We start from the raw sequence: 21,734 nt of genomic DNA on the forward strand, positions 1-21,734 counted from the left end.
TCCTCCAGACAGTTGAGGACCACGAGGAAAATTACCCTACTCATGATTTGGAGTTAGCTGCAGTTGTGTTTGCTCTGAAGATATGGAGACACTACTTGTATGGATCTAAGTTTCAAATCTTCAGTGACCATAAGAGCCTGAAGTATTTATTTGATCAAAAAGAGCTTAATATGAGGCAGCGACGATGGATGGAATTTCTGAAGGATTATGACTTTGAATTACATTACCATCCGGGTAAGGCTAACGTGGTAGCTGACGCCTTAAGTAGAAAGACTATTCATGCTGCACATTTGATGGTTCATGAATATCATTTATGGAACAGTTTTCATGATGTTCCAGTAGATGTGATTGAACATCAAATGGCCGCACTCCAGGTAGCAGACTTTGAGAGCAAATTTTGGGAAGATCTCAGAGTCTCACAGCAGAGTGATGACTACTTAAGGAATATAAGGAAGGAGATAGTGGTAGGTAAGGCCCCAAATTTTACCATCTCTGAGGACACAGTGATGAGTATAAAGGTAGAGTTTGTGTACCTAATGATCCAAGATTGAGGAATATCCTTTTAGAAGAGGCTCATAGGAGCAAATATACAATTCATCCCGGTATAACTAAAATGTACCATGATTTGAAGCGAGGTTGGTGGTGGCCAGGAATGAAGAAAGATGTAACTGAATTTGTTTCTAGATGTTTAACGTGTCAGAAGATAAAGATAGAACATCAGAAGCCAGCTGGAACACTGCAACCGTTAGATATTCCAAAGTGGAAATGGGATGATATTTCCATGGATTTCATCACTGGACTGCCAAGAACACCCTCGAGTAAGGATGCTATTTGGGTGATAGTAGACCGACTCACCAAATCGGCTCACTTTTTGGCGATCAAGTTTACCTCTACATTAGAGAAATTTGCTGAGATATACATTAAGGAGATAGTTAGACTTCATGGTATACCCTCTAGAATTGTGTCAGATCGTGACCCAAGGTTCACTTCAAACTTTTGGGGTGCGCTACAGAAGGCTATGGGTACCAGACTGAGTTTTAGCACCGCATACCACCCCCAAACAGATGGACAAACAGAGAGGACGATCCAGACTTTGGAGGACATGTTGAGAGCTTGTGCCATTGAACTACCAGGTAGTTGGGATAATCATTTGCCATTAGCTGAATTTGCTTATAATAACAGCTATCATTCTAGTATTGGGATGGCGCCTTATGAGGCCTTGTATGGAAGGAAGTGTAGATCGCCTTTGTGTTGGACAGAATTAAGTGAGAGGAGTATCATTGGTCCAGAAATTGTAGAGCAGACCACCCAGAAGATTGCAATGATTAAGCAAAAATTGCTAACAGCTCAGAGCCGACAGAAGAGCTATGCTGATAAGAGGAGACGGCCGTTAGAGTTTGAAGTAGGAGATCATGTATTTTTGAAGGTTTCTCCAGTGACAGGCATTGGTAGATCCATTAAGGCAAAGAAGTTGACACCTAGATTTATGGGCCCGTATGAGATCTTGGAGCGAATTGGATCTACTGCATATAGAGTTGCATTACCTCCACAGATTGCAGGTATCCATAATGTGTTCCACGTATCACAGTTGAAGAAGTACAACCCGGATCCCTCCCATGTTATTGAACCTGAAGAAGTAGAATTGAGGGAGAATTTGACCTTTAGATCCGAACCGGAGCGAATTGAGGACTTTAAGGACAAACAACTACGCAATAAGACCATCCGACTCGTGAAGGTGATTTGGAAGGGTGGGCCTAGGTGGATGCCTTGTGATGCTGCTTGGGAAACGAGGAGAGTATGAGGCGAGATTATCCACATTTATTTGCTTAGGTACATAGTTTCTATGCTTATCTATTAAATTTTGAGGACAAAATTTCTAAAGGAGGGGAGAATTGTAACATCCTGATTTTATATAATAAAAAAAATTGTGGAATTTAGGTTTTGAGAAAAAAAAATGATAATAATAGGAATTTATATTATTTGAGGTTATTTAGAAATAATATTATGGTTAGGTATTTAATTATGAATTTAAAAATTTAAATTTAAAAACCACATAAGCAATATTTAGTTAAGATATAATACATAAATAATTTTTTTTATGTATGTGTTGAAAAAAAAAAAGAGAGAAGGTAGAAGGAACAAAAAAAAAAGGGGGTGGAAGGTTGTTGTTTCTAAGTCCCACATTGGTTAGATGAGGGAAGAGAAGAGGTGCCTTCATGTATAAAAAGGAGGGGGTGTGTGCATTAGGAAGCATGAGAGGCTAAGATGCAATTTAGAGAAAATTGCAACTTTTGGCCCAAAGGTTTGAATAATTAAATTCAAACCTATAGTTTTTTTTAATATAATTTTGGGACTCACAATCCCATTTTTATATTATTTTTCTCTCTTCCTCTCACGTTGCTCGGCGTTTTCTCGCAAGGGGGGATTATTTTTTTTTCTTCAGGTATGTTCTAACTTTCCTGTTTAGATTAGCATTTAAAAATTTATTTAATTACAAAATTAATTTTATAGTTATTTTCTAAATAATATTAGCTTTCTAGTGATATGATTATTTTGTAGGATAGAGTAAATATTTTGATTAGGATTTTTCTATAGGATAGTTAATCTGATGATATGATGGATTAAAAATATAGGTTAAAATTCTTAGGGATATAATAAATATTATAGAATATTTTCTTGAGGTTGAAACTCATGTTTAAGAATTTTTGAGTTAAAATCTAGATCTATATGGTTGAATTTATGTGGAATCTGAGATGTAGGGATAAACCTATGATTATTAAATATTTATTTAAGTATGAATAGGTATTTTGAGGTTATAGAAAGGTGATTTGAGGCTTCAGGATAATTTTAAAATTTAATTTATTTTTGGATGAATTTTTAGAATATAGAAGGATGAAATTGTGATACTAGAAGTGATTTGAGGATAAAAAAATAGTTTATTAGGGTACGAGAATTTTAGAAAAGAATTTGGGAAGTTAAATGAGGCATAAATCTTAAATTAGTGTTAATATGGATATAGATCTAAGACTTTCTAACTCTTTAAATTAGAGTTATTTATTTTAATGTAAAATTAATATATAGTATTGTGAAATAATTATGTAGATTATATTGACAAAGATAGTGGTGAAAAAGGAGTTGTGAAGGGGAACTTGTTATTCAAGACACAAGGTAACCATTATTAATGTGTTGTGATGAGTGTGTTTGTGAATGGTTATGTGTTGTTTTGTTGTTTGGAAAAATTATGAATTATTGAAAATAAATACTGTATATACTTGTTTGAAATTATTGCCAAGTGGGTTAAAAATTTATTTTTGTTTATCATGATGAGATATTATTGTTCGGATATATTTCTGTTTGGATATTTGAATGATGCATGACTTGTCAGGGTATTTTAATGTATGGTGTTAATGGGAATTTCTGTTCGGTTAATTATTACCACGTGGTAAGCCCTCATTGGACCCAATGAGTGGCGTGTCGCTTGGTCCAACTCACCTTTGGCCGGGTGATTTGGCGTCCGAGCATGGCGAAAGGAGGATATAAGGTGCAGTCATGCAAATTAAATACTTGTTCGGTTTGTTTGAAAATATTGTTCGGTTAAATGTTTTGTGTGCCCACTTAGCAATCGCATGATTAGTTACATCCGCATGCATCATTACATATTAATTTTTGGTTACTGGGACTTTTAAGTCTCATTCCCCGTGGTTAATATTTTTACAGGAGCGAATCCGGCCGAGAAAGCACCAGAGGTGTAATTATGGTGTATGAGACACCATCTTTTACGTTGCCTCTTATTTTGGATTATACAATGTATCTTGTGCCAACTTAGGACATATCTTGTCTATGGAGCATGTAAACTCTAATCCTTTTTATTAAATGCATTTATATGTCCAAGAGGATTATGTCTGTCCCTTTTGATTCATGACCTAATTAAATAACATGCTATGAGGATCATGTTTGTCCCTCATGGTTCTAATTGCTTTTTGAGATATTTTAAGACCTGTGGTATATTGTCTTGGATGTATCATGGTAGAAATTTTTCTACCATGATAAGGGTATGATAAGGGTTCAATGAAAAAAATGATTTCTTGAATTAATAATTTGTGAAAAATCAGTTTGTAAATTGTGAGTGTACAGTTTACATTTGGTAAAAATATATTTAGAGGATTCAATTCTTTGTTGAATTCGGTGAAAGCATATCCTTAATATGATTTTAATGTGCTTTTGAATATTACCATATCATATAAAGAGTCAATGCGCTTCTCATGTTAGTAATGGTATAACTAATTAATTTTTTAAAAATATACTTATAGAAATAAAAATAACTTATTTCATGCTGTAGTAATGAAATTTTTTTATAATTTATAAGTATTATGCGATGATAAATTAATTTTTACATTTAAACTATTATAATAATTATAACTTAGCCAATGAAGATTAATTTAATTTAATTGGATGTGTCTCATTTTAAAATACGTGGATTCATGAGAATTTTTTATGAGCAATTTACTAATTTATAAATATTTTTTAAATGATCTTTATCCTTGAGGCATGCATTGGATCTGATAATTTTCTAGAATCTAACTCAGTTAAAGTTTTTTAAATAAAAAATATATCACCAAACCTTTTATTTATGCCATTTTATTTTTTGGTATGATCGCTTAAAATGACCCATTCCAATGAAAGGCCACCAGCGAAGCCCATGACGATAGAGCATGTTTTGTTTCTTTTGGGTACTTCTTATCAGAAAAACGGGTCAAAATAAAAATCTGATCACCTTTTCTTTTTTAGGGTTAGGGTTTGAGGCTCTATATAGCTCAAGCCAGGAAATACATTCGCTCTCTCTTTCTCGTTCACTCTCTACCTTTCGAGAATCCCAGATTTCTTCCTCACGATGATGCAGCCTGGACCTGGCATGGCTCCCCCAAACATGGGTCAGCAACCCACCCAGCAATACCAGCAGCAGCAACCCTACATGATGATGCCACCGCAGGCTCAGGCGCCGCCTATGTGGGCTCCTTCTGCCCAGCCCCCGCCGCCGCAGCAGGCCGTTGCTCCGCCGCAACCCACCCAACACGTCCAGCCTAGCAGCGCCGATGAGGTCCGTACCCTTTGGATCGGTGATTTGCAGTACTGGATGGATGAGAGCTATCTCTATACTTTTTTGCGCATACCGGTGAGGTAAATATCATTCCTTTGTATTTTCCTGGTTTTTGATTTTTTTTTGGTTTGAAATTGCTGTGCTATTTGATTTTCCTCCTCCTGTATGGTTCGGTTCGATAGAGCCATGGACGGGAGATATAGCATTTAATAGCGCTGGAATTACACTGTAGAATATTATTAGTACTGGGGTGGGATGGACTTGTATCAAATCGAGTACATAATTTAGGGAATGAAAACTGGATTCCGTCGGTGATTTGTATACTGTATTTTCTCAATTTATCCTGTTGAATCCCACGGGTGGTCTACGGTCTTTCTGTGATGGAAGAAATCATTTTTTGTAGGTGGCTTCTGTGAAAGTCATTCGGAATAAGCAAACTAATGCGTCGGAAGGTTATGGGTTTATTGAGTTTTTCACTCGTGCTGCTGCTGAGAGAATTCTTCAATCATACAATGGCACAATTATGCCTAACGGTGGGCAAAACTTTAGATTAAATTGGGCTACTTTTAGTTCGGGCGATAGGCGTCATGATGATTCTCCAGATTACACAATTTTTGTGGGGGACTTGGCTGCCGATGTCACAGATTACATGCTGCAGGAGACATTTCGGGCCAGATATCCCTCAGTTAAGGGCGCAAAAGTGGTAATTGATAGGCTCACTGGGCGGACGAAGGGTTATGGTTTTGTCAAGTTTGGGGATGAGAATGAACAGATACAAGCTATGAGTGAGATGCAAGGGGTTCTTTGCTCAACAAGACCCATGCGAATTGGACCGGCCACAAACAAAAACCTTGGGGGACAGCAAAAAGGTTTTTCTCGTTCATGATTTATGTTCTGGCCTTTTGTTGTGAATGTCTGCTTGGTTTGCTACCCTAAGATGTTTGAAAGCAAAGCTGACTTTCTTCTGATTGTCTGTTTCTCCTTTGTTATGGTGAGAATACTGATTTATATTTAAGATTTTGCTCTTGTCACTTAGTATGTGCATTCTAAATTTTATTGTTTAAGTTTGGTTCCTTTCAGTTACGCATTAGAAGATGTGCTATCCAGAGTCATTTCTTCCTGTAATTTCCTTTAAAAATTTCGGATACATAAATGATCTAGAATCTTAAAATCTTATGGTACTCCTGTTGTCTCAAAGCAGGGTGTCAGGAGGCTCTGTCATCTCGGAGCCTGGAACTGTTTTCAGCTGAAATGGTTACCATTTTAGTGCATGGCCTTGCTTAGGTCAGTTTCCCATTTATGTCTTGCCCGTTACTTTCCGCGTCATTTTCCTGTTTCCACTACAATTCAAGTAGTTCTTTTCATTTCATTTGGCTGGTTTAGTTTTTAGCCAAGTTTTGTTTTAAGGCTATTCCAGTTATATATATTTGTTCAGTCAGCCGTTCTTTATCTTTACTCCATAAATTTCATTCCTATCAGCTTGCCAAAAAAGTTACATCTTTAAAGTTCTTTAGATGTGTTCCCTTGTTCCAAAGCGCATTTTCATACTTTTTGTAGTTTCTTTTGCTATTCCATCTGCTGCCTAGTTGCATTACTTTCAGTTTCCAATCTTCAGTCCTTAAGATAAAATTGGGGGAGTGCCAATGTGGGCTGATTGATCTTGCGAGAAACTGCAGTTCACAGGCTGTGCTATCACATGGTCACAACATTTTAATTCCTTCTCTACGGCCTGATAATTTCTTAATATTATACCTTCATAATTGAAGTTTTAGTTTATCTTTTATTTCATTTCTATTTAGGCGAGTAACTTGTAAAATAGCTTGTCAACAACATTTAACTGCACCAGTATTTGACATCTGCCTTCCGTCTTTTGTCTCTATTGGCATCTCCAAACCTCATTTCTTTTGTTGAAAGTTGGCTGTTAGCAAGTGGAAAATGTCAAGAGTGTGGGAAAGGGTTGGATAACAAATGATGTTGGATGATTTTTAAGTTCAACACTCAACTTCATCAGCATCCTTGCTCTTTGTATCTTTTTTAGTTTTATTTGTCTGCACATCCTCGTCAGCGAATGTATTATTTGTCACTGCATATTTGCCTCCGTTATGGCCTCTATTCAGATACATTTGTAATGGTGCCAAAATATTTCTCTCGTCCTTGCAAAAGTATTTCTGTCGGACTTGCCAAAATATTTCTGTTGAACTCACTAACTGGCTCGGTGGATGTTTCATCTTGTAGATATGAATTTATTGCTTTAGTTTCAATAGTATTTAATTTGTGTTGGAGTTTTGTGGTTTATGTGTGGTACAAAGATTTCCTATGATTGCGTGATTTCTGAAGTATATGGATATGGATACTCCCTTTGGTCCTAAATATAAGGGACAAATAACTTCTTAACAAGTATTAAGAAAATTAGTTTAAATTAGTTGAACATAATGAATTTGTCACAAATTGCTTAACTTGTTCCAAAAGTGTCCCTTATTAAATGGTGATTTAACTGTGACTTGTAATTGATAATCCTAATTAAATGAGGGTTTTTGTTTTTTGGACAAAATGATAAATGTACCATACAATCAGACATGTCCCTTATATTTTAGGCCTTCAGAAGGCCCCAAAAAAGTGTCTTATAACTGAAGAGCAGATGGAGTGTGAACTATTATTTTAAACTTGCCTGGTAACTGTTATGACTGGCTGTATTTCCGTATTAAACTTGGAAATTGGGCCTTCCATATTTCATCTATTTGTTCGCTATTTGTTCATGGTGCTTTATGTATGAAAATTTCCCTTCCCTGCGTTTTATTTTTCATCATTTTATTTCTCTTCTACCTTGAACTGCAGCTTCCTATCAGAATCCTCAAGGGTCACAGAACGAGAATGATCCAAATAACACAACTGTGCGTACTTCTTCATGATGTAGTAGTTACTTGCTTCCCTGCTTGTTGGTGACATTTTTTTCCTGCTGCAGATTTTTGTCGGCAATTTGGATCCTAATGTTACAGATGATCATTTGAGGCAAGTTTTTGGCAATTATGGAGAATTAATACATGTGAAGATTCCAGCAGGCAAGAGATGTGGATTTGTCCAATTTGCTGACAGGTAATTTGATCTTCCTAATCATCTTGATTAAGCATTTTTTGAGTCTATAGCAAGCTGTCTGATTGTGCCACATGCTTTTTCACGCACCAGGAGCTGTGCCGAAGAAGCTCTGCGGATGCTAAATGGTACGGTGTTGGGTGGACAAAATGTCCGTCTTTCATGGGGCCGCAGTCCTTCGAACAAACAGGTAACACCAACTGGATTCTGGAATATTACACCACCTCGACATCGGGGTGTTTCTGATATTAAGCCAGATCATCCTGATGCACTGAATGCTTTTGTTGGTGATCTTTAGGCTCAGCCAGATCCAAGCCAGTATGGGGGGTATTACGGGTATGCTCAAGGGTATGAGAATTATGGATACCCTCCTGCTGCTACACAGGATCCCAACATGTATGGAAGCTATCCAGGGTATGCTAATTATCAACCACCACAGCAACAACAGCAAATGGGGTATAGCTAAGTAGGAGCCCAGGCCTGCATTTTCTGCTTCTGTAATCCTATTATACTTATTGGAGTGTCCCATCTCTGCTCTCGTACCCTTGCTTTTGCTTCCCTTGATTGCCTTATTTGAACCCCATGTTATATCCATCCTATATTTATCTGTTGCGAGTATGTTTCCTTTTTTCATCTTTTCCAGTAATTGCTAGAGCATAAATATTTGTGAATTTATCTCCTTTATTTATCGAGTACTTGCTGTTATATTTATCTTGGAAGTGTTTTTCCACACCATAAATCTTTGTGAATGGATCTCATCAATTGTCTCTTGTACTTTCTGTGGGCATTTTCTCCGTAGCATTTCTTCTTTACCCTTGTTGGGAGTCATGCAATCACAAAGTTATCAAGACTTTTGATGGCTTCTAAAGTAAAAATCAAATATCCATTCGAGTAGATGCGTGGAAAAAAAAATTAGTCTCACCTAGGGACAGGTTTGAGAGTTACTTATGATGGAATGGAATGGTTAACGGCTGTACCATTGTTTGAGAGATTTTTTTAAAAGGGTATTTAATGGCATGCGATAACCTTTCAAGTCTTTCTAATCTACTTTTACACTAGCTTTTTCTATAACAAATAATGTTATTACAAATTTTTCTCATTTTTTCAGCTCATTATTTCTTGTACGACTATAAAATTTGAAAAACATAAATTCAACTAGTTTTTTGTCGTTGATTTTGTAACATTTCTCAATTAGTTATCAAATGAAACTATTTCTTCTTTCAAAAAAATTCCCAAACAAGAGAGGTTGTTATTAAAAAAAAAAAAAAAACTCCTACACGGTTAATTGTCGCTTTAAAGAACAGGCGCTTGGGTTTAGCTGCCTTCTATTCTTAAGCAACATTCCTTCTATTCGAAGTAACGAAGAAGGAAGTACCTGCTGGTTGAGGATAAGATACTCGTAATCTGTGTATGTAGCTAAATTAACCTTTGGTGAGATTCACTTTAATTAGTCATTTACTGATAATAAGTTCTGTAAGCTTAGGTTGCTTCGGGCTATATGTTATCCTCCTTTTGTCTTCCCTGAATTTTCATTATTCTACATGGGAGTAGCTCCATATATTACTCTTCATACTCCACCTTCCCCCACCCCCCCCCCCCCAAAAAAAAAAAAGAGTACCCCCATAGATATGAAATTATTATACTATTTGTAATTTTGAAAAATTTAACTCGTATGAAATATTGGGTCTACCTAGTTGATGGTTGTTATATAACAAAATCATCAAACAATAGATTTAAAATGCACTAATGCTATGCTTGAATATATATGGATTTAGATTGGAATCAAATTTATAGTTTGGATAATTAAAAATGTATAGATTTGGATTTAACTCAAATTCAAATTCAAGTTATATCTCAATCTTTTTGTAATTTAAAATTTTTTCTAAACTCCTATTATTTTAAATCCTAACTTTATCTCTTTTATAATTTGACTCAAATCCATGAAGACTTGATCGGCTCGCCAATAATAATTGGACTGGATTGTTGAAGCTAACGAAGCCAAGCTACCACCATTAATTGGGGTTGAACGGTCGAGTTCCATCAGGACAGAACAAATGACAACGATTGATACCAGACGATTGACTTTCGTTGAGATCAAACCGACGGTGACCATTAAGACCAAAAGATTGACTTCTATAGAGACCGAACTGATGGCAACCACCAAGATTGGATGGCCTAATTCCACCAAGTTTGGACCAATAATAACAACTAGGAGCAGATGACCAACTTTCATTGGGATCGAACCGACAGCGATGATCGAGATTGGATGGTCAACTTCCATCGAAATTAGACTGACGGCAATTATCAAGACCAGATGATAGACTTCCAAAAAAAAAAAGAGTGGCTCCTTATATTACTCTTTATACTTCCCAAAATAAAAGAGTACCCCATATTTATATAGTTGAAATTTTGTCTTTGATATCTTTATTACTAATATCTTTGATATGAAATATAAAATTATACTATTTGTAACTTTGAAAAATGTAACTCACGTGAAATATTAGGTCCACCTAGTTGATAGTTGTTACGAAACAAAATTACCTAACAATAGATTCAAAATGCACTTAATTAGTTTAGCTGCATCACTAGGACTAATGTGTCTACTTTTATACTTACAAAACTTACAACCCATGAACGTTACTTTTCCTTACAACTCTATTTGGTTATAGTAGATAATATATTTGGCTAAAAACATTGTAAGGTTTTCCCCTAAAAAGATCCTCCCATTAAAAAATACCCTTGATGAATTTATCACTCAACTTTTTACCTTTAAATAAAATATTCTATTAAATAAATATATACATGGAAAGATAGTGATGTAATTCGATTAAAATATTTTATATTTTCAAAGATATAGGAGCTAGTAAGAATTTATTTTAATTTTAAATATATGACCTCAAACTTCTTTGTCTCTCATATTTATTTATTTTCACAACCTACTGATATTGATTGCACGCATCAAAATTTTCAATATAAATGATTAAAATGAATGGAATTTTAGGAAAAATACACATTTTTACAACTAACTAACTAATTTATTAAAAATATGTAAATTAAGTATATGATTAAATGGTAAAAATATCCTGAAACTTTTTCTTTAAGAAGAGCACCTGACATTCAAAATCTTTTTTTGGAGCATTTTGTCCCACTATTAAATATGGGGAATGTTGACCATTAATTGAAATTTGACTAAGATATTTTATGATTTTGCTGTCCTTCATTTCTATATTTTTTGGTCTTTGTTTTCATTAGTTGGAAAAAAAAGGTTAAAAAATTCACTGAAAAATAAAATTGGAGACTAAACACAAAATGAAAGCGGGAAAAAAAAATACAAAAACATCATTGGTCAAATTTTAGTTTAAAAGTCAAAGTTCATGATTTTTAATGGTGAAAAAAAATACTTTCTTTTTAAACTTTTCAGGGCAAAAATGCTTCAGAAAAAGTTTAAAATGTTAGGTGTCCCTGAAAAAAAAATTTCAAGGTATTTTTTTCCTTTTAACCCTTAAGTATAAGCTCTTACATTTTGAATTGAAGTATAAAACTGTTTCAAAAACCCATATGTTTATATTAAATTTAAGACGAGTTACATTATTTATAGTTTCTAAATAACAAATTTTTTATGACTATAAGAATGATATTGAATATTGATCAATCATATAGATATTAATGGCTCTTGACTATTTATGATGTTTTTCCACACCATAAATCTTTGTGAATGGATCTCATCAATTATCTCTTGTTGTTTCTCTGGGCATTTTCTCCGTAGCATTTCTTCTTTACCCTTGTTGGGAGTCATGCAATCACAAAGCTATCAGGACTTTTGATGGCTTCTAAAGTAAAAATCAAATATCCATTCGAGCAGATGCGTGGAAAAAAAAAATTTAATTAGTCTCACCTAGGGACAGGTTTGAGAGTTACTTATGACGGAATGGAATGGTCAAGGGCTGTACCATTGTTTGAGAGATTTTTTTAGAAGGTTATATAATGGCATGCGATAACCTCTCAAGTCTTTCTAATCTACTTTTACACTCGCTTTTTCTATAACAATAATGTTATTGCAAATTTATCTCATTTTTTCAGTTCGTTATTTCTTGTCCGACTGTAAAATTTGAAAAACATAATTTCAACTTGTTTTATTTCATTGATTTTGTACTGGTTCTCAATTAGTTATCAAATGAAACCATTTCTTCTTTCCAAAAAATTCCCAAACAAGAGAGGTTGTTATTAAAAAAAAAAAAAAAACTCCAACATGGTTAAATGTCTCTTTAAAAAACAGGCACTTGGGTTTAGCTGCCACGATATATGATTTACTATTCTTAAGCAGCATTCCTTCTATTCAAAATAACGACGGAGGAAGTACCTGCTGGTTGAGGATAAGACACTCGTAATCTGTATATTTAGCTAAATTAACCTTTGTTGAGATTCACTTTAATTAGTCATTTACTGATAAGTTCTGTAAGCTTAGGTTGCTTCGGGCTATATGTTATCCTCCTTTTGTCTTCCCTGAATTTCCATTATTCTACATGAGAGTAGCTCCATATATTACTCTTCCCCCCACACCCCCTCCAAAAGCAAAAAAAAAAAAAAAAAAAAAAAAAAAAAAAAAAGAGTGCCCCCATATATATACATAGTTGAAATTTTGTCTTTGACATCTTTATTACCAATATCTTTGATATGAAATTATTATACTATTTGTAACTTTGAAAAATGAAACTCACGTGAAATATTGGGTCCACCTAGTTGATAGTTGTTAGATAACAAAATCACCAAACAATAAATTTAAAATGCACTAATGCTATGTTTGGATATATATGAATTTAGATTTGAACCAAATTTATTGTTTGGATAATTAAAAATGTATAGATTTGAATTTGACTCAAATTCAAATTTAAGTTCTATTTCAATCTTTTTGCAATTTAAAATCATTTCTAAACCCCTATTATTTTAAGTCCTAACTCAATCTCTTTTATAATTTGACTCAAATTCATGAAGACTTGATCGGCTCGCCAACAGTAATTGGACTGGACCATCAAATTGACAGAGCCAAGCTACCACCATTGATTAGGGTTGAACGGTCGAGTTTCATTGGGATAGAACAAACGACAACGGCTGAGTTTCATCGAGACAGAACAAACGACAATGGCTGATACCAGACGGCTGACTTCCGTTGAGATCGGACTGGCATTGACCATTGGGACCAAAAGGTTGACTTTTATAGGGACCGAACTAATAGCAACCACCAAGATTGGATGGCCTAATTCCACTGAGTCTGGACCAATAGTAACAACTAGGAGCTAAAGCTGGAAATACGGGCGAGCGCAGCCCTTAAAGGCATGAGCCCTAAAGCTCATTTTTTCATTTTGAATCTCATTTCTCAAACTCGGTTTTTATGTAAGGGTTTAGGGCCGGGCCTGCTAGCCCTTTTTCAAAAAAAATTAAACATTATAAATTAATTAAAAATATTTTAAAATTAAAAAAAATTAAAATTCTTATAATTTTTTAAAATTAAACAACATACATTTAGAAGTTTAGTAATAAAATTTAAATCTTGGTTAAAAAAATAGTTCATTTTTTATAAATACACAAACATAATAATTATAAATATCGTAAATTTTATACTATACACGGATATTTATTAAATTATATTAGATTAATTTTAAAATAAATTAAAATTAATAATAGTATAATGTGTGTAGGATTGGGTGAGCAAGTCATTGATTTCAAATACGTGTTCCAGCAAAAAAATAATAATAATAATATAACAGGGCTTGAAGGGCTATCCAAGCCCGAATCTTTTTTTATAGGACTTATCAAAGCCAAGCCCTCAAGCCCGATTACTTTTAAAAAAATTTATTTTTAAAGCCTGAATTTTTATTTAATTAGGGCCTTCAAGCTTAGCCCTTATTCTCAGCTTTACTAGGAACAGATGGTCAACTTTCACTAGGATTGAATCGACGATGACAATTGAGATTGGATGGTCAACTTCCATCGAAACCGGACTAATGGCGATGATCAGGACCAGATGACAGACTTCTAAAAAAAAAAGAGTAGCTTCATATATTACTCTTTATAGTTCCCAAAATAAAAGAGTACCCCCTATATATATAGTTGAAATTTTATCTTTGATATCTTTATTACTAAAATCTTTGATATGAAATATAAGATTATACTATTTGTAACTTTGAAAAATATAACTCACGTGAAATATTGGGTCCACCTAGTTGATAGTTGTTACAAAACAAAATCATCTAACAATAGATTCAAAATGCACTTAATTAGTTTAGCTGCATCGCTAGGACTAATGTGTCTGCTTTTATACTTACAAACTTAAAACCCATGAACGTTACTTTTCCTTACAACTCTATGTGGTTATGGTAGATAATATATTTGACTAAAAACATTATAAGGTTTTCCCCTAAAAAGATCCTCCCATTAAAAAATACCCTTAATCAATCAATCACTCAACCTTTTACCTTTAAATGAAATATTTTATTTAATAAATATAGACATAGAAAGATAGTAGTGTAATTCGGTTAAAAATATTTTATATTTTCAATGATGCAAGAGCTAGTAAGAATTTATTTTGATTTTAAATACATGACCTCAATCTTCTTTGTCTCTCTTATTTATTTATTTCACAACCTACCGATATTGATTGCAAGCATCAAAATTTTCAATATAAATGATTAAAGTGAATGGAATTTTAGGAAAAATACACATTTTTACAAATAACTAACTTAATTTATTAAAAAAATATGTAAATTAAGTATAGGGTTAAATGGCAAAAATATCTTAAAATTTTTTCTCCAAAAGCGCCTGGCATTCTAAACATTTTTTTTGAGAGCATTTTGCCCCACCATTAAATATAGAGAATGTTGACCGTTAATTAAAATTTGACCAAGGTATTTTATCATTTTACCCTCCTTCGTTTCTACATTTTTGGTTTTTGTTTTCATTTGTTGGAAAAAAAAGTTAAAAAAGTCACTAAAAAATAAAATTAAACTAAACACAAATGAAAGAGAGAAAAAAATATAAAAATATCATTGGTCAAACTTTAATTTAACAGTTAAAGTTGACCGTTAATATAGAGAATGTTGACCGTTAATTAAAATTTGACCAAGGTATTTTATCATTTTACCCTCCTTCGTTTCTACACTTTTTGGTTTTTGTTTTCATTTGTTGGAAAAAAAAGTTAAAAAAGTCACTAAAAAATAAAATTAAACTAAACACAAAATGAAAGAGAGAAAAAAATATAAAAATATCATTGGTCAAACTTTAATTTAACAGTTAAAGTTTGAATTTTTAATGGTAGGGTAAAAATACTCTCTTTTTAAACTTTTCAAGGCAAAAATGCTTCAAAAAAGTTTAACATGTCAGGTGCTCCTAAAAAAAAATTTCAAAGTATTTTTTCCCTTTTAACCCTTAAGTATAAGCTCTTGCATTTTGAATGGAAGTATAAAACTGTTTCAAAAACCCATATGTTTATATTAAATTGAAGGCGAGTCACATTATTTATAGTTCATAAATAACAAATTTTTTATGACTATAAGAATTATATTGAATATTGATCAATTATATAGATATTAGTGGTGCTTGGTAAGAGATATCACATTGCACATCACTATGTATCTCACAGGTACTATATGTCTGTGTATTAGAATTTTACTTTTTAATATAGTATTCCACTTCATAGTAATGTTATTATTCCCTAGTATAAATTTTTACATTAATTCTACCACTAATATAACATGTGTCATAATCATTCTGTTAATTAAGTTTAAAAGATGCTCTGTAGAAACGCGTGGAAATTGGGTCTGGTTCATATTAAGCAAGCCACATGCAATCCTACATTTAAACCTGGTACGACAATATGCACCTAATTGATGTAGTGATCGAAGCTAGCAAGATTTAATGAATGCTTCTAGGTCGGTGATTTATGAAAATCCCCTTCCCATTACATCTTTAATTTATACAATCAATTATATATGCTTTAGGTCCAGAAATATCGAAAATCCTAAACTTATTTTTATACAATGTTTTCATTTAACATTTCAAAAGCGATGCAATATTATTCTTACTGTTATTAAATGTTAATATTGATTGTTAGTTGACAAAAGAATTATAAAAAAAATCTCAAAAAAGAACTAAGAAAATTACAAAAAAGTTATTAGTCTTCTTATTGAATCCTTTTTTGTAATTTTTTTAGCTTTTTTCTATAATTTTTTAGTTAACTAATCATCAAAGATAACATTTATTTACAATAGGAGCCATATTGTATCATTTTGAAATGTTAAAAAAGAACACTACACCAAAAATAAATTTAAGATCCCAAATGCTCTTTAATTTATAATTTAAGAACAAATTTTTTTATTTGATCTTTTTTATTAACATAAAGCATAGGTGAGTTTGAATTAAGAGCTTTATCAGGATTAAGGTATGTTTTTAAGCTTATAGAGTGTTTATATATTGCCAACCAACAAGATCTTTACATCAATAATAAAATTTAAATACACAACTTAAAAATCATAGGCCGAATACTTGCTAACTTGACTAACCTTTTGTGGGCCTTGGATCAATATTCAATTGGCAATTATTTCAGTGAACGAACCTTCTTCAAATGTTAATAATGTATAGCTTATATGATATACTAATATATAGTTAATTAGATGATGAGTGTATATAATAATCAGCTTAATCAACAGCCCTCATATGCGGCATTGTTATCTCTTTTAACTAACCAGATTAAATTACTTATTTTTTCCTGGTGTACATTTGTTTGTCAAGTTGTATGAGTTTTCTTCTTAAAATTAATTTAAATAGAGTTAGGTGACTTTAAACGCAATCACTGAATCACATGTGATTAAAAGTTGTAATAATTCTTTTTTTTAATAAGAAACAAAACAGAAGATTCAAATTTCTTTATGAGTGATTCTAAATTTGTGGATCTGATCCTATTTTATAAGTGATTTTCTTTATCAAACATTACTTTAATAATGCCAATGTAGACATGGTAAAAAAAAGGCTATATCCACTTAAACATGATGTTTCAGGTTCAAATTTACCTAAATGCAAAAAATATTTTTGAAAGAGCTATTTTTAATTAAACTTAACAATACTATAATCTGACCCGGTCAAATGTGTATTAAAAAACTATTACTTTCTTTTTCAAGCCGTATGTTGACTTTAGTAATATTTAGAATTCAACCTATAGTCTATCTAAAATTAATCTTAAAAAGTTAATATTCAGGGAAAATCTTAATTTCTTTTGGGTATAAAAAATTACACCAAAAAAGCAGTTCTTTAACTGTGATCGAAATCTATGGGGAGAAATTAAAAACTGAAGAACCGTCAGTTTATTCTACCTTGGTTGCCAAAATAAAAGCGGGTTTATGTCCGCCATGATGTGATGTTTTTGCTTTTCAACGTCTAACTCACAACTAAAGTCTAACAACTTGTTTAATCATTTCGGTTAAATAATTTTGTTATTTTGCATTGCATGAATGGTCTATATATTAAATAAAAGTAGAGTACCCATTGAAATATCAAATTCTCAAAAATAAAAGAAAAAACATAATATAAGTCATTGCACTTTACCTGAGTTTTGTTATAGATCCCTACAATTTTTTTAATATTTTAAATCCCTACACTTTTATTTTTTAATGTTTTAAATCTCTTCATGAGTAGTGTTATAAGAACCAACATTGAAAAATAAAAGTATAAGAACCTATAACAAAACTTAAGTAAAGTACAGATATTTAACGTTATGTGTTCGTAAAAATAAACAATTAAGGCGTGGAGTCACGAGGCGTGCCAGAAACGAGGAGTCTCAAGAGGATGAAAGAACCTGGCTTCTAATTAAACGTGGGGCACCCGGGCTACCTTGTCACAGTTCACTTGAATGTGAGAATGCGAAGTGAAGAACACTAATGTAGATGCAGCAAAGCAGAAATGCATTAATTAAAGAAAAAGAGTGACGAGCTATGCCGACCGTACAACGAAAAATAAAGATTAAAGTTACATGATAAAAAAATAAAGTAACAGACGTAGAGTCTGAGACTAGTAGTTTGTTGATGCTGATGATGATTGTTGAAAGAGAGCTCCTCTATTTATACATGCTCTTGATTTGGTGCTCAAGTTTCATGATCGCCACTTTCCTTGAATTTAAAAAGCACTTCTTTCATTATATTCACTCATTATGGGTAATGGTCTTGACTTAATGGCTAAGATTTCATAAATATTCTTTTTCTTCATATAATTATTTTAAAGTCAATTAAATTGAATTAGAGTAGGGCCTCCATGTTCACAATTTAGGTGCAAACATTATGTTTTTCTAAAATATAAATTTAAAGAAATTATGTAGGTTTGAAGAAAGACTAAAATGTCAATCATACAACCATATTTTCTTCAACCTTTCTTTAATTTCTACTAACTTAATGAGAAGAACAATCAATCAATTTCCTGATTTTCTTATGAATTGAAAGATGCCTAACATTTAGTACATTTTGTTATTACTCCCTCCTATCCTATTTATTGGGCAAAAAGTAGACATGGAAATAAGTTAGGTCTTGTTTAAAAAGGCTTGAGCCTAAAATAAAGGCGTTGGGCAAAAAGTAAACATGGAAATAAGTTAGGTCTTGTTTAAAAAGGCTTGAGCCTAAAATAAAGACTTAAGACTTGAGCATATATATAAGCTCTTTTTTAGGCTAAGGTCTAAGCTTGTCATAAGCCAGATCGAGTCTGAAAAGGCATTTTTAAAGGTTTACTTAAAATAGCAAAAGAGATAGGTTTTGAAGAGCCTTCACTAGATTTTAAGCCTAATTAAATCATTAATAAGGCTCAATCATTCAACAAGGAGAGCATAAATTTAAATATAATATATAAATTAAATAAAAAGGTTTAAATAGGCTCAAGCTTTAAAAATATACCTGCTTTATTGAAAAGGCTTAGCTAAATAGGTTAGGCTAGGCCGTAGGCTGCCTGATAGGAGCGTAGCCTATTCCACTCCCAACAAAGAGAGAAGGATTTGTTTGTCCTAATTATAAATCATCTCATTAATTATTTTTCAAAAATTTTTTCTTTTTACCTCTATTAAATGTTGGTGTAAGAAAAAAATATATTATTAAAATATATATATTTAATAGGAATAAAATAAAAAATTTAATAACTTTTTAAACACACTTAATGAGTTTTAAAATTTTTTTCAATTTTGATGGAATATGTTAGAAGTGTTTTATATTTGTTATTACCAACAATAATAACTCAAGATCTAGAATAAGCTGATTCAACTTCTTTAAGTATTTGAACCAAGCACCTCATCATTAATTAGTGCAAGTTTATTAATTAGTTTGATTAAGCAAGCCCAGTTCAAGAACAGATCAATCATCACCTCCATTATTTCTCTATTAAAACATTAGTCCACAGTCCACATGCCATGCTTCATCACCGCATGACGCCACCTTCAACCCTATATAACTTGTTAATAAATAGCTCTAATATTTATTCACTTTGGTTTGGGGATATACATATTTAATTTCAGGAACACAAATTATATAAACAAAATTTAAAAAAATAGAAAGACCCCTCTATATATCAAATTCAATCCCGTCGTCTTGGCTTCACATATGATCATTTGCCTTCTTCTGTGTCTTGTTCTTGAAAAAAAAGAGTACTCAATAATGGCTCTGTCAATTAGGAAGCCGTATGGCTACTCAAAGATGGAGAAGGAAGACCCAGAGGAGAGAAAGCACAGAAGAGCACAGTTCCTGATCTACAAGGTGATGGAGCGAGCTGATTCTAGACGAAAAGCATCGTCGTGGTCGTTGAGGATCAGAATATCGAAGCTGAAGGTGAAGATAGGCAAGAGATTCAGAAACAAGATTCTGTCTTCTGTTTCTTCTGCTAAATCTGGCTTTCATGAACACTTCATCGCACACCTGAAGACTTGGAGGACATTATTTGCTCCATCACCAACCCAACAACCTTATTTGTTCAAATCATCCTAGTCATGATCTGTTTGGTATTATTATCGAGTCTCATATGCGTCTGATATATATAGCAGATCTGGTGTCTGTTTTTTCTGTCATAGAATCTATATATGTTTCTTAGATCAGCAACCTAATACTAGAGGGTTTGTTATGTACTGCTTAATTCTATACAAATACAATGAACTGCATCTGAATGAAGGAATGTAAGACTGCATTATGATGAAAGAGATCGAGTGGATTTGTGGAAGTTTCTTCAATTTATGTCTAGTTGTATGAAAGATCTCTCAAAGTTATATAATCTATCAGGTAATTAGGGGAAGGTTTGTTAGAAGGTTGAAGTAGTTTAGGTAATTAGTTTGTTACTAATTACCTAGTTTGTTGACAACAAAAACAACCATTTGAGAGTCATATATTTATATTTACTTTGTATTGAGGTTGGGCCTAGTACCCAAAAAAAAAAAAAACGTTCTCTAAATTTGATGAAAATGGTTTCCTAAACCGGTTTGAAGGATAAATTTCTATACGTAACCAATTTAGAAAGTGCCCAAAAATAAGAAATAAAGGAAAAAAAATTCATTTTCTAGATCGACTATGATCACAAGTTTAAAAATATATTGCCTTTCTAAACTTCTTGTAGTCACAACCAGTTTAGTGACTTCTAAACTAATTGTTGTCACAACCGGTTCCAAAATAGGTGGGTTTTTTTTTTTTAATAATTTCCTTTAATTTTTCTCATTAACTCACCTCATAGGTTTGGCGTTGGTTGATCTCTCTTTAAAGATTGACTAAGTTTTTTTTTTTGGATAAAATATTGAATAAACTGTTTCTTTATTAATTATCGTGAAAGAGTTTATAACAACATCACGGTAGAGTTTTGTATGAGTAATTCAATTCCCCCCTTAATTTACACGCCCATGTCTCTGTTTTTTTTTTCTCCCTTTTCTCTGTCTACAATTTCGTTATATATATATATATAGTGAGTTTAATTTAAAACTGATGCAGATATAAGTGTGTGTATGTATAATTTGGATTAAATTTCAAGGCGAATGAACGTGCAACACTGGCGATACTTTGTGGGGCTGCTTTTACAGCTTTTCGTAATGTTGTGAAGCAGCATGCATGTAGCTTCGATTAGTGTTATTTTTGAAATTAGTTTTATATTATCGGCAGGTTTAATTTCTTGCATTTATGGAGTCTGAGGGGATAGGATGAGACTTGAAATCTTGACACGTGACGTCTGATTAATTATGACAATTATAGAGTAGTCGGTGCACTAATGGTTAAGTCATAAATTACACACACACATCATGCACTCTGATGGTGGATGCAATTATGCATATGAAAATAAGATTAATTATAAAACTATATGTGTGTGTATATATTTTTTTTTTTTTACGCCATCTGGTCTGTAGCTTATCCACTTGCTACATTTTGACTTGACGTCAATCATGATTTCTCAGATATATAATAACTTCCATTTTAAATTAATGGATAATTTAATTCTTTTTTAAACATAATTACTACACTTAATTAACTTTCATAAACTGTGTAAATTGATTATA

At 32.5% G+C, this 21,734-nt stretch overlaps 1 protein-coding gene and 1 pseudogene across 1 annotated transcript; both read left to right on the plus strand.

The window, feature by feature from the left end:
* Positions 1–4,812: 4,812 nt before the first annotated feature.
* LOC129296648 (polyadenylate-binding protein RBP45-like) lies at positions 4,813–8,195 on the plus strand (annotated as a pseudogene).
* An 11,556-nt stretch (positions 8,196–19,751) lies between these two features.
* Positions 19,752–20,429, plus strand: LOC129296646 (uncharacterized). Its single transcript, XM_054935234.1, has one exon. It carries the CDS (start codon positions 19,810–19,812, stop codon positions 20,188–20,190), a length of 381 nt encoding a protein of 126 aa, XP_054791209.1. The 5' UTR covers positions 19,752–19,809; the 3' UTR covers positions 20,191–20,429.
* The last annotated feature ends 1,305 nt before the right edge of the window (positions 20,430–21,734 follow it).

This window comes from Prosopis cineraria, unplaced genomic scaffold, assembly GCF_029017545.1.
Source record: "Prosopis cineraria cultivar Desert tree isolate PC_DT_omini unplaced genomic scaffold, ASM2901754v1 PC374, whole genome shotgun sequence".
In the NCBI taxonomy this organism is placed as follows: domain Eukaryota; kingdom Viridiplantae; phylum Streptophyta; class Magnoliopsida; order Fabales; family Fabaceae; genus Prosopis; species Prosopis cineraria.